Source organism: Convolutriloba macropyga, chromosome 12 (assembly GCF_964194025.1).
Source record: "Convolutriloba macropyga chromosome 12, txConMacr16.3, whole genome shotgun sequence".
Taxonomy (NCBI): Eukaryota; Metazoa; Xenacoelomorpha; order Acoela; family Convolutidae; genus Convolutriloba; species Convolutriloba macropyga.
This window is the reverse complement of record NC_134479.1, coordinates 31,995,937-32,010,328: the sequence shown is the minus strand read 5'-3', so window position 1 is coordinate 32,010,328 and position 14,392 is coordinate 31,995,937. Positions and strand designations below refer to the sequence as shown.

General features: G+C 35.2%; 1 protein-coding gene across 1 annotated transcript in view; it reads left to right on the top strand.

The window, feature by feature from the left end:
• LOC142350269 (uncharacterized) overlaps window positions 1-9,502 on the top strand; it is a 36,070-nt gene extending 26,568 nt beyond the window's left edge. Inside the window, exons 2-4 of the mRNA XM_075402046.1 lie at window positions 3,437-3,677; window positions 6,034-6,224; window positions 8,446-9,502. Coding sequence (XP_075258161.1) covers window positions 6,209-6,224; window positions 8,446-9,014 — 585 coding nt within the window. The 5' untranslated portion in view covers window positions 3,437-3,677; window positions 6,034-6,208 and the 3' untranslated portion in view covers window positions 9,015-9,502. The remainder of the gene's footprint in view (window positions 1-3,436; window positions 3,678-6,033; window positions 6,225-8,445) is intronic.
• Window positions 9,503-14,392: the final 4,890 nt, after the last annotated feature.

The window sequence follows — 14,392 nt, the reverse complement described above, 5'->3', positions numbered from 1 at the left end:
ACGACGCTGAATTTGGATATATCGTCTGCGTCGACTTGGACTACCCCGACTCAATTCACGATGCTCACCAAGATTTTCCAATGGCACCCACCCGAGAACCTGTAGACAGCATGTGGTTGAGTAGTTACCAGTTGGACCTTTTGGAAGAATATCATCTCCCAAAAGTTTCAAAGTGCAACAAACTGCTTCAAACACTCTATGATAAGAAGGATTATACACTACACTATGTAACGTTGAAGATTTATGAACGAAATGGCCTTAAAGTTTCAAAACTGCACAAGGTGCTCAAGTTCAGACAATCAAAGTGGATGGCAAAATATATCGAACTGAACACAAAATTGCGGCAAGCAGCAACCAGCAAAATTGCTGAAAACTTCTTCAAACTCATGAACAACTCTGCTTTTGGAAAGTGTTGTGAAAGCATGCGAAATCGAGTTAACGCTTTCCTGGTCCAAGATGAACGAGCTCTCCTCAACCACACAGATAAGTTTAACATGAAATCCTTTAAAATTTTTGATGAAAACATGGCAGTCGTGACTACAAGAAAAACGAAAACAAACTGGGTGAAACCTACAATAGTTGGTGCTTCAATTCTGGATCTTTCAAAAGCATTCATGTTTCGATTTCACTACGAGAATATGAAACAGTGGTTCAAGTGTGAACTTTTATACTCTGACACGGACTCACTTACCTATGCTGTTGATTGTGATGACTTGTATGAGGAGCTAGCACGAGCAGAAGTCAACACAGAATTCAATTTATCCAACTACCATTCTGATAACGCATTGTACAACACAGAAAATCACATGGTAACTCTCAAATTCAAAGACGAACTGGCAGGGGTGGTAATGGAAGAGTTCTGTGGCTTGAAACCCAAAATGTATTCAATACAAACGAAGGGTATGTGTAACATTATATTTTATTAAAACAAATTCCAGTTTTGAAACTAACCAAATTCATGGAAGCGTCTTTTTAATATAACAGGAACATTGAAACCTAGATTAGGAAAGCACATAGATTAAAATAGAAAATGGATTGATTGTAATGTTCTTTCAGACTGTCAGAAGAAAAGTGCAAAGGGAATAACACATGAGGGGCAAAAGCAACTAAAGCACGAGGTCTTCAAGAGAGTATTGAACAGCGGGGAAATTGTCCGCGTCAAAAATGTGACCATCAAATCAGAGAAACATGAGTTGATGACACTGGAACAAAACAGAGTTGCGCTTTCGGCCTACTGTGACAAGCGGTTTTACCTTGACCCAATAAACTCCCTACCATTTGGACATAAAAATATTAGAGAATTTGCATTTCACAATGTTATATTAAATGATTGGGATTGGGAGTCAGAAAACGAAAGCGACTTGGATTCAATTTCACAACCAACCCCGGAAAATGTGATATCTGAAAACAATAGTTTTTCTCCCCCGATCCAGGATTCAATCAGCCCGATTATTCAGAAAGTGAGCTTGATCAAGATATTGTTGACTGGAATGAACCCTACGCAATTTCCCCGCCAGCCCTTGACAATTCTTTTCTAGAATTGGAAGCAGTTGAAAGCGAATCAAGCAATAATAGTGATATGTCTGATTTATCTTCAAGTAATAGTCTTATAATAGAACCAACACCAAAACGCAGACGTCTAGTATTATACAATTCAAGGATTGAAGATAACTGATAACTTACATTTAGTTGTAGTTGAAGTGCATGGATAAATTATAAAAGCATTCATATAAACTAAATACAAATTAATGTAAAAATTGAAACTTTATTATAAAAAGAAGACAAATAAAAGGTTTCTTTCTCTAACGCCGTTTTATCGGGATTCCACGACGACTAAGAATAATTTCCATGGGGGAATGACTTTTAACATGGTTAGTCAAACCATTTTGCTGGGTAAAAACTTTGAAACAAATTTTACACCTTAAAACAGGGTTTTGGATAATTAGAGGGGGCGCAATAACTGCTGAATTTTCACACTGGTGGTATCGTGTGTCAATTAAACGCCAAATTTTCTGATTGCAGTTTTCACATTGATATCTAAAATTGTTGGGGTGTATTTCTTCAAAATGAGTAAAAAGATCTTTAGAATTTAAAAATTTGGAGCGACACAGAAAGCAGTCCAACAAGCAACGTTTTCGCCTTGGTGGCATTTGGAATTCGTATTCTGGTATTGGGTGTGTAGGTTCTGTATAACTGTGGGTAAAATGTTGAAATGGGCCCAGACCAAAACAAGATTAAAGTACCTTGGCGCAGACATATGAAGAATTAACTTTCAAAGCAAAAGCGGTGGTAGTTAAAATGGCTTCAAGCCCAAAGCGGCAAACCAGTCACGCAAGTGGAGGGAAATGGTTTCCTAAGATTAATTTCATGCATGGCAGGGGAAATAAGGAGAAAGAATTTCAAAGTGTCCCACCCTGTAGTTTGCCCAGGAAGACACTTGTGTCCCCCCCGTAGTGTTCACGGGAAGACACTTATGTCCCCCCTCCCCCCGTAGTTTGCCCAGAAAGACACATCACTACTCGCATGAAAGTGAAAGTTCGGACATGAACGCACGAAAATTTGGTGAACGCACAAAAGTCTGTTAAACGCACGAAAGTCTGGACATGAACGCTCGAATAATCTGGTGAACGCACGAAAGTCTGGACATAGGCACTTACCGTCTGGGACGGTCTGGACATGCCGACTTTCCGTCTGGGATCTCAACCTGGGCCATTATTCCCTTCACCTTTCCATCGCTTTCACCCCCCTATTAACTTTTTATCCTACTTCGCAGCCCGATTCTGCCCCGACTCTTACAACTCCTTGACCCCAATTTCCCCAAAAATAAAAGAATCTTGAGTGGAATTCTTAAAATTTTTCCCTAATTGTACATCTTAACTTTTTAAGGTAAAAAATCGACAAGGGTCTGGGTAAAATTTCAGTGGACGCAGCGGCTACCTGTGATTGCAATTATTCAATCATAATGGCATTAAAATACAAAAAAAAACAATAGTTGTTCTGCAAACAAATATTGTAAGAATCATTATAGCTCTTTTGGTCGCATTTCCTCTTTCTGTCAGTAATTTCAAACACTAGTGGCTGCAACAACCGCCCAAATATCTCCTCTGAAATAAAACTCAACAAGGGCCGCGGTACTGTAAATAAGGGTTGCAATTTTGTAAAGATTGGGTAGATGTGATGCTGAATCGCCTTTTTAAAAGATACGTTGTTTAATTTTTTCACTAAAAACGAATTTTTGAAAATAAGCTTAGAGCACGACGGTTCAGAACTGAATCACGTTCTCAGCCTTGAATTATAATGATCCAGTACTTATTTACAATGATGCAGTACTTTTTTAAAATGATCAGAGCTGTTTTACAATGATCCAGTTCTTTTTAAAAATGGAAAAATAATCCTGAAAATTTTACTGTAATATAATAAAGCTGGTTTTCTACAGTAAATTGGGTCTATGGTCCGGGCTCAAAAGAGTTTGAAACGAGTTCTGCTCAACCTAGATGTGTCCCTATTTTCCCTAATTATTCATCTCCGCTGGACCCCAATTGGTTTAAAAGTTTATCGAAACTGGAGCTATTTGGAAGTGAAGACATCAACGGCACATATACCAAACTTTCCATTGATGCTGTTTATCGATTGAGAAGAGATAGAACTAGTAGGCGCTGTGGGAACTATCGTTTGGTGTGAGTATCAATTTTTTTTACAATTTCAAAAGTACTCATTTAATATCTTTTTAATCGTACTTCTCAACATTTTTATCATTTCAATTCTTGACGTAAACTCATTTTCGATTACTTTTTCGTCATTTTTTTATCATTATAAATTTGGACATGAACAGGTTTTCATCTGATTGCTCATCATTTTTCCTCTTTAAATCTGGACATAAACTCATTTTTGCCTCACCAAATCAGCGGGGAAATGTGTTATTTCAATCAAGACAATGAGAATTAAGAAGAATGCAGCCAGTCGATTTTTCCACTTGCCGAAGCAAAACCTTTAAAAATGGGCGCGAGTGAGGTCTAATTTAAGTAGCTTTTCAGACTCAATGCTTAATTTTTCTTAATATTTCCATGTAATAGACCTGACTGTGTTGCGTAATCAAGTTGATTATTTAATTATTTTTTACCACACTTTTAACAGGAAGGGATAATGGATGCTCAGGGTAGTTTTTTTTTGCTCTGCCAGTAAGAGCTCAAGACAGTTGAATGGAAAAAAGTCAATATTAGACTGTTTTAGTTGAGCATTTTCTTAAATTGTTTTTGTTTCGAGTAGTTGTCTGCTAGTTTGGCCAATTTACTTCCATTGACGCTCTAATTAGCTTCTATGGTAGGCAATCTTTGCTAAGAGGGTGTCAGGGCAACTTACCCAATTCCATTTTACCCAATTCTATTTTACCCAATTCCATTTTACCAAATACAATTATGCCCAACCTGCCATTTTACCGAAAGCCATTTTGCCCAAAGCCAACTTTAATTTACACCATTGTTAAAGTTACGACTATTAAGCCGACTATACAATTAATGGTTCGTGGGACTTGATAAAAAAGTATCAGAACCAAACATCGGATAATTGAAGGAAAAGATCAAAGAACATTTGGTAAGTTGGTTTTGGGTAAAATGTCATTCGGTAAAATGGCAGGTTGTGTAAAATGGCATTGGGTAAAATGGAATTGTGTAAAATGGCATTAGGTAAAATGGAATTGGGTAAAATGGAATTGGGTAAATTATCAAGTAACCTTTTAGCGCCTCTTTTTATTTGTTTCTAATGTGATATTGCAGTGTATTTTATTTCTTTTCTATGTCTCATTCTTTTGATGAGTATTAATCAACTCTCGCTGAGATAACAACGGTTACATAACTTACTGAAGAAATAACACATTAGCGACCAATTAACCATATGAAATCTGCTACAACTTCATCACACTCTTTTATTGGCGCAAGTTATAAAAAGACAGTGGTTTAAAACAGTATGATAAACTTGTAGTCTAATGACGAAGCAGATTTCGTAATATAAATTTGGCGTTTACGTGTTATTTTATCGATGAGTTATGCAACTGCTGTATCACACCGAGAGTTGGTTTAAAAAATTGGTCGAAAAAAATTACCTTGCAACATATTGTGAACTGTCGTTTGTTTAACAGATAAAGATTTGTTTTGCAAGATCGATCCTTCAAGATAACGCATTTTACGTGAATTATCAAGAAATGTTCAAAATAATTTTTCAATTTACAGTTTGACAGAATTTGGCAATTTATATCTGAAAATTTATGCAAATAAGTTTACTGTTTCAATGACAGCTTTCCGATAACATAGAATGAATGCATTGCTGCCTATCTTCTATTCCCTATTTTGCCTCTCACTGTTCAAAAACGAGAAGTTTTCACATAGAAATTTTGAATTTTACACGATCTTTCAAATCTAGAATTCAAAAATCTAAAATTATTGATAACCAAAAAATGAGCAGGCGAACATACAGAGATAAAGATCTTAATCCTGGACCTGATTGCTTTGCTTCCGTTAGTCTACGAGAACACTATGATTTGATTCACATTAGTAAGAAGGAAATATTAAAGTCAGATTTTCAAAGATTTTATGCTAGTTAATGAGGTTTTTAAAGCTGATTTTTTTGCCCACCTATTTAATGTTTTTAAACTGTGTTTATATTTTGCCCCAAAAGTCAACAGTTTTTAACCAGTAACTCTCAACCTTGCCTAATTATGCCAACTCTGAACACTCTTTTCCGCAATACATTTTAATTTTTTTTCTTGGGTACACTTTAACGAAAACATAGTTCGTAGAATTGAATGGAAATATTTCGTGTTAGTAATTTTGGGTTTAAAGGACTAATAGCTGATTAGCTTTCACTCATATCTCAAAAAAAATTAAATATTTCAACGAAATTTGTAAAAAAAAAAACTTTTATTTAGGCTATATAAAATCATGTGAACGGAAAACAGAAACAAAATATTTATTCCAACTTGAATGCAAATGTGAATTTTAGTATGAAATAAGAGCGGGCTTTGTTTTTTTTATTCAATAGAAATTCACCCAATTCTGGAGGCCACCAGTTGATCCCGCCGAATGACCCCAAGAATTTCGTCTTCTTCCCGAAATTGGATCTTCTGTACTGCAGCATTGCAAAATGTGGAAACACTGCTTGGTCATGGACTCTGCAGAACCTGGAAAACAATCAAGTACCCAATGTAAACCCAAAAATGGGCGGTGGAACGCGTAAGTATGGATACGACTACACTAATTGAGTTGTCCGACCAGGGCCGAGATTGTGAGCTTTTTCCAGCGTTAAAAATTGGTGATATAGTTGAAAAATAGGGGGCAAAAATTGAAAATGATGACATATATCAAGTTTCATTTTAAGTTCACACTACGCTTTGTTCAAACCAGGATCAGGTACGCCCAAACAACAATATTTCTTGTTCAGATTTTGCGACTTTATCTATTCAATTGAAGGTAAATAAATCATTTTTTAAAGAAAATTTTTCTCCTAGGAGTGATGGAAACCGTCAAACAAATTGGAGAAAATTGTGAGGCTAGTAAGTAATGTAAAATAGAATCATAGGATACACAAAAATATAAAAGTGTTTCTTAATCAATATAAAATAATTATTTGTTAAAACAGTTAAAACTAATCAGTTAAGAAATATTTTGTTTTTTAAAAACATATAATTATTTTTGACGAGATATCAGATTAATAGGAGATACGGCACTAAGTGAACCAATGAGAGGAAAGTTATTACGGACGAATTGTTACGAAATTATAACAGCCTTACAAGTTAAACCCTTCGACTTGGAAGTTTTCACAAGTTTTCACAAAGTTTTCTTTCTATTCTTAAAAGTTAACTAATTGACTTGCGAGTTTTTAAAAATTAACAATAATCCGTCCTTGATGGGATGACATTTAAGATAATCATCCAAATTTAAGATAATTATGCATTTCATTCTACCGCGGATCAATTTCAGAAATATCAGCAATTTAGCAAATATTCTATAAAAAAAGAAACAAGAAATTTTTTGTTTCTTTTTTTTTCAAAAGTAGCATTTGTTGTGTTCTCCTATGCTTTATATTTTAAACACTCATGATACAGATTGCAAATCGTTTTACAAAATACCCTATTGTACAAAAAACTCTTCTATCTGAATGCTTCAATAAAACAAGATAATATTTAACATAGTATTTTCAAATAGGTTCAGTTGCGTTTGAAACGTCTTTAGATTCCAGAGCATTTTTATTAAGCAGTTTTTATAAATTTTGTGCAAACTTCTAATGAAATCTGTGCCCCTTTTTTCAAAATTTCTAAAACTTCATTCTTTGAATTTATAGAAAAAATTCGTCTGTTTTTGTAGACGCTGCTTTAACGCCGCCCAAAAGTTTTCGATTGAGTTTATGTCCGGACTTGCCATTCTTTTTCAAGAAAAGGTTGCAGAAAATTATTTTCTAATGTATAGAAGAATCATCCCTTTGAATTATAAAGTGTTGTAAAAGCACATTTTTTCTCATAAAAGGTCAAAAATTCCACTTGAACCAATTTTTTTTTGCATGTTCGGGTGCTCAATGGAGTTTCTTTCCATCTGATTTCATTGATAATCTGAAGATAATTCTTTGCTTTTCCTGATCAGAATTATTTTGGCCTACATGGGAGTTTGTTCCAATTTTGTAAACAAAAAGAAAATCTTCGTGAGCGCGCTTTCATTACACTATTCTGATTGCAACCTCTTGATTTGCCTCTTCCATAGCTTTTCACAATTCGTTGAAAAATATTTCTGGAAATTATTTATAAGAAAGAGAAAAGCTAAATGTTCGCTGCGATTTGTTTCAAAGAAGCTTTTGAACTCTTTTTAAAATAAATATTTTCTGGGCAATCTCTGGTATTGACAAATTTTGCAGTGTTTTGTTTGATTTTTTGCGTAGAAATTTAACTGCTAATATCCTTTAGGCAACGAGTGTACTTCAAACTTCGCTTGTGATCTTGAAATTGGTATGATTTTTTTCAAAAAATTCTGTACATAAAGTATGCAAAATTTTGTTGTAACACAGCTGTCTCATTGTTTCACGACTAAGCTGCTTGTGACTGGTCCACGTGCAATCAGAACAGAAATTGACTGATTTATTTTAACTGTTGCTGGCTGCTGATTTTTCTTGGAAAAAAACTAATAAGAAGAAAAACAATTCCTCCTAAATAGAAAAAGAGAACAACCCGGACTCTCTAGTGATATCGAGGAACAGTACCGATTCATTGCATAATTTCAGTACTGGAACCAAGTATCATTTGAGTTTCCCTTTGAAACAACATGTACATAGTAAACCCATAGTAAACTTACCGTATGTTCCTACAAAATTTATCAAAATCACAAGACTGAGAAATCTATGATTCAGCGCTGATTTAAAATTTTGCTAAGATCAGGAAACTTCAGAATTAATAATTTGTCATTTCAGGATTCAATCCCTTAATTCTACAGAACAAACCGAAAGACTACGTTAAGTCAGCTTTTACAAATGCATCTTCCAGTGCACGATTGGTTGTGGTTCGTCACCCCATCAGCCGTCTCTTGTCATCTTTCAAGTATGTCTACATGCGGAAAAAAATAGTCGAGTTAGGAAAGTTTATGAAAAATGTAACCAAGTTACACGAAGAAAAGGGGGTTCCAATTATGGAAGCCTATATTCAGCACCTTCTTAGAATTAATAATGAACATTTCGACACTTACGAGGACAGTTGTTTGCCTTGTTCATACGATTACACAGCAATTGTGAAAACTGATGATCTCACAGAAATGAACAAATTCTTCACAGAGTTCAAACATTTTGATTCTCGTGTTAGAGAATTGTTCTCGGCGTCCCGTTCGACCATCGCGAATATGTCACCAGCAGAAGACAACAACGGAACAAAATCTTGGAGAGATTTTTTCACCGGTTTGACACCCGAAACTTGGATAAAATTACTTCAACATTACCGCAAAGATTTTGTTTATTTCGATTACTATATATATTACTGCGATACTTAACACTATTTTTATTTCTCTGGCTATCCTTTACCTAATGTTTTTTCATCTGTACCCCCCCCCTCGGATTTTTTTTCGGTAATCTTGGGAGCATGGTAAATGATATCATACACGTCATACACTATTTTTATACGATACTAGATTTGCAGATGATAACTAGATTTTGTTTCTCTATGACTGAGATATCATTTATGATCATTTCTGATTTTTGGACAAAATCCGAGATTTCAAAAAAAACAACCAGGAGACTGTTATGATTACCAGCAAAACATGTATGTACGTATGTAATGCCGTAGAGGGAATGCTTTTTGTAAAATTCAGTTTGTAATATTTTTGATCTGTGTATTATTTTTCTCCAGTTTAAAGTTGTAAAATTTCTGCAAAAAATAGACAAAAGTTTAACAAGAGTTTTAGAATGTTGGATTCTTGTTGAGAAACTTGAGAAAGCAATGCCAAATTATCAACTTGCGATGAATTGAATTTATGAGAAATGGATGATCTCATTTATTTGACAATTTTGTGTTCCAATTCTTACCCGTTTCTTGATTGAAACACACACGTGCAAGTTTTAAAATGGCACAGCGCCAGTTTCTACGATGCCAGAATTTCATATAGAGTGTCAGTTTTTAATCTTGCAAGGTCGTGTTTCAAGCAAGGTTACATGACTAATTCTAAAACCACTAAAGCAGTTAGCTTGCATCTCGAACAGCTTCGCTATTCTCAAAGTCGCGTGACTTCATCAAAGTCGCGTATCCTGCACTTGAAACACAAACCTGCAAATTTGATATCTGGCACTGAATACAGAAAATCTGGCATTGTAGAGATCTGGCATATAAAAAGTTGTACGTTCATTTTTCAACAATCTCTCCTCTTTTTCTGAAATTATCTAATAGAAGTACTTGAACTCGTGTTCAGGCTTGACTAGAAAAATCAGCTACATTTCGCAAATATTCAAGTCCCTTAGAGTCTCGAAATAGTTATCATCGTGCTGCGTTGATACCAAGCAAGTCTATGTTAGACTGCTCTTTTGATGTATAAAGTTAATAATGGGTCGAAACAAAAATGAAGATCACGTGAAATTGCTAAAAATTAATATAGACAAAGAATAATTTACAGACGTACATGGTAAAATTTGCTCACTAACTCAACTTTCCAATACAATGTCGACAAACTTGACAACACAAAAGCAACAATCAGAGCCAAATTGACATCTATAATTTCAATTTATTTTAGTCAATTGTTCTGACCCACATTGGCGGGAGAGATATTATATGCTCAACTGGTTTTTTTGTTGAGTAAATTTTCGCCGATCGATATATTCATCGTAGAGAACAGTGAGTGATATCATAAAGCCAGTTCAGTGTAGAATATAAAAAGAAAATGATGATTTTGAATTCCGGTTTTCCAGTATTATCACGGAGTTATCCAGGTCCAAAGTTTTGTTACCATTTGACTAATTTCGGTTGTTTTCGTTTACATCTTTGGTATTTCTGCTCAATTTTTGTCGGTTTTGCTAAAAAAAATATGTTTGAATTGAAATCAAGGGTTTTATTCTTTATAGCTGCGTAACTGTAAACAGAGCGTAGCCATATTGTGGTGTTCGTAGACTTTTACAATCCAGAATACTTGGGTTGGATTGTATTGGTGTGCTCTTATGTTTAAGATCTGTGAACAGATTTTTTGGTTTTTCACATCAGTGAAAAATCAAATTGGATTGATGATTTTAATCACTCTAGAGAGGAAAACTGAGCAAAAAACTGAGCAGGTTTGAAACGTGATTTTCTAGGAAGTATTTTAAAACTGAAGTCCGAAAAAGATATTTGAACAAATTTTTGGTTTTTGAAAGCAAATTTTTGTTCACTGCTGCAATTTGACTTCTGTTTGCAATCATTCTTCTATTCAATGCTATTCATACGATGCATATTCTTTCCAATTGCGCCTATTTGCAATTGCTTGAAGATGGTTACATGCGTTTAAGGCTTTTGCTGACTATGACATTATTTTTTGTCATAAAATCATAGCTAATTTTCGATTTTTGGCGCTATTTTTTTTGAATTATCTGTAGTCTCTTCACTGGGTATCATTGAAGAGACTTGGTCTCATTTGTTTTTCATGAGTCATAAGTGCTTATAAGAAATATGGATAGCATGAGTTAGTGTTAAGTTTTCCTCAGAAGGGAAAAGCACTCGATAAGTGTAATCTTTGCTTCAAGATTGTAAAGTATCCTCAAACCGTCACTCATTTCAAAATTTGGATGCTAGTTAGCCAGTTTGAGCCTTTTTTATGCCAATCTGATTTAGTGATATTTGTTTTCAGGTAACGTTCGGTGTATCTATTTCTTTATTGCGAGTTTCCAACTTAAATCGAGAGTCTGGTTCGCTGGCTAATTTTTGGCTGATTTCTTGGCTGGTCGTTTTGGCTGATTTTTAATGTATGAGCAGAACATCTGTAAGTTCTGAAATCCCAAGAGTATTGAAAACAGCAAGCGACACAGCCTATTCGGTGTCGTGTTCCAATGGTTCCCTGGTTTTCAGTGCACGCTTCCGGTTCGGTTCCAAACACAATTGGCGTGCGAGGACAGTGTCAAGGGTATGGAATTGAAAAAATATGGCATTTAGACGTCTACTGCGTAGTGTTTTTGCGTCTAAGAAAAGCTTAGAAACTGTCCTAGTAAAAAACGGAAAGCAGATTTGGAAGCAGATTTTTGCATTTTGGAATTCGGCTTGGAAATATTCATCACTGTCAAGCTATTCATCACGGTTTAGGACTCATTCATAAACAAAGCGACCATTCACCACGTCGTCGTTAACAGTTGTTCTCTCAATTTTAAAAGCACTGGATTGTCAAGTTGTGGATTTACAAACTGTGAGGGTACAAGCTCTATGGTCGTATACATTCAACAAATCTAATGCTGCATTCATTAGATGTCGAAATGCTTCCCGGGGTGAGGTGGTGGAAGTATGAAGCGGGTTATCCAGGCAAAAATTGGCCTTGATCAGACAATCCAGACAAAATTTGACCATGATTTGAATTTGTGCGAATTAGTGCGAGTTAATGCGACGTAATTCGAAAAAGTGCGTTCATGTTTCGACTCTGCGTGACCAGTCGAAAATTCGCGACTATGATCCAAAAGTGCGACTACTTGAAACTGTGCGACTATGATCAGACAAAAATTGAGTACGAAACTGCCCGGTTGAGATATCCTTGCTAAAATATTCGACAAACTAACATTGAAGTTCTCCTTGTCTACAGTATTGAAATTGTTACTTAAATCTTCCTGCTCAAAAAGTTATTAGGACCTACGTTTAAAAAATTTTAAATAATAATTGTTGCAAATTGATTTTATTCTTGATGCAGTTTTATTTCATTTGTAGTATTGCTACTTGCAAACTGTGTTACTTAAGCTGCATTTCGATCTATCAAGTTTTTGGAGTCTTCAATTTTTGGAATTTAATATGTCTTCATTTTCTAAAACTTAAGAAACTCTTGAGTGGCTTCTTTTTTTGGCAAATCAAAACACTTTGTATCAAACACCTTATGATGATTCGGTCCATTTTTTTAGTTTTATGCGTTTAAAAATATTAAATGAAATTTTCAATGTCATAAGTATCTGTGGCTTATCAATTCTATTAACCAATTCAGATTTTCTTTAAACAATTGAGTACTGCTTCGGCAAACTTGTTAGGCGTTCCTAAAAAAGGACTATGAGAGAGATTTAACCAGACTATGGTTCGGCAACTTTTTCTAAACTTTTATGCGACTATGAGACCAATTAACCAGACTATGATTCGCGATGTTTCGAACTTTAAAGCCCATTTTTCGAAAAAATGCCGCTATGAGAGAGAATTATTCATTCTATGATTCGCACTGTTTCGATCATTTTGGCCCATTTTTCGAAACAATGCGACGATGAGAGGGAAGTAATCAGACTATGATTAGCGATGTTGCGAACTTTAAAGCCCATTTTTCGAAATTATGCGACTATGAGAGGGAATTAATCATACTATGATTCGGTTTTTCTCGATTTTATGAACCGAAATAGGGCGATTTAGGAAGATTTTGTGGGACTATGATTCGGTTGTGTCCGATTATGATTCGAATTAAGGCGTGCATATCAGACTTTATGCGACAATGATTCGTTGATGCCAGACCATGAGTTGAAATAGTGGGACCAAAACGTTTGGTCCAGACCGTGTATTTATCGTCTGGGAGGGGGTACCCCCCAGACAAAAAATTTTTGAATCATATTTAGACCACCTCACCCCGGGTTAGCAGGATCAATTAAATCAGATAACAGTTTTGTAGGATCTCTGAGCTGCCTATTGCTGTGACGTAGTCCGGTACCAATTTCGAGTTACATTCGAGTTGCGCAAGAGGTTGATCAAAAGGAGTATTGCTACACCATATCTTGCACTGTAACAGCATCACCTTTTGTGATGGGTCTTGGCACTGCAGACAAATACCGACTAAGGATAAGTCAGTTGGGACTACAAATGAATTGGGAGCATCACAGTTTATACCAGGACATTTTTTAATGTTTTCAAGAGCTAATTTTTGATATAGGCAATTGATTACGTTTTTTGGTAACTCTTTGTCTGCGGTCTCATAAGCAGACCCCAAATTCCATTTTCAAAATTCCAAATTTGGCTAATTAAATGTTGAATGTGACAATCAGAAACCGCAAAACATTTTCAATGGGCTTTTTGATATATTTCGAAATAATTGTGAGCAAGATTTCTTCAACAAAACGAAAAGCAAATTCTAGCTGCATGATTCAATCTAACGAAGTGTTTTTTGAAAACACAGACAATTTGTGCGTAGGGAGCGGTTGCAATTGCTGAGCGGAGGTACTTGGTGTGCTACAGCTAAATAAGCATGAGGCAGTAGGTCCGTACAATGTTTGGTTTAGGAAACTCTGAAAAAAGCTCTTTATTAATTAATTTTTAGCAAAAACTAAGAAGTTAACCTTCAATGCCCAAAAAAAAACGATGTGACTCGAATCACATCTTTTTCTTCTGGGCATTGAAGGTTAACTTCTTAGTTTTTGCTAAAAATTAATTAATAAAGAGCTTTTTTCAGAGTTTCCTAAACCAAACATTGTACGGACCTACTGCCTCATACCTATTTAGCTGTAGCACACCAAGTACCTCCGCTCAGCAATTGCAACGCAAGTACCTCCGCGTTAAACTTTTTGTTAAATGTTTTTATTTGTCCTTCTTGTCAACAATTTAAGCACTTGAGATACTAAGATTCATGCGACACAAAACTTTGTTTCAGAATATTAACTGTCATTTAACAGATGATGTAGGGTTAGTACTGCAAAATTAGTATTGTATGTATGTTGAACAGGCTCAAATTTCAATTATTTGGATCACTTTTTG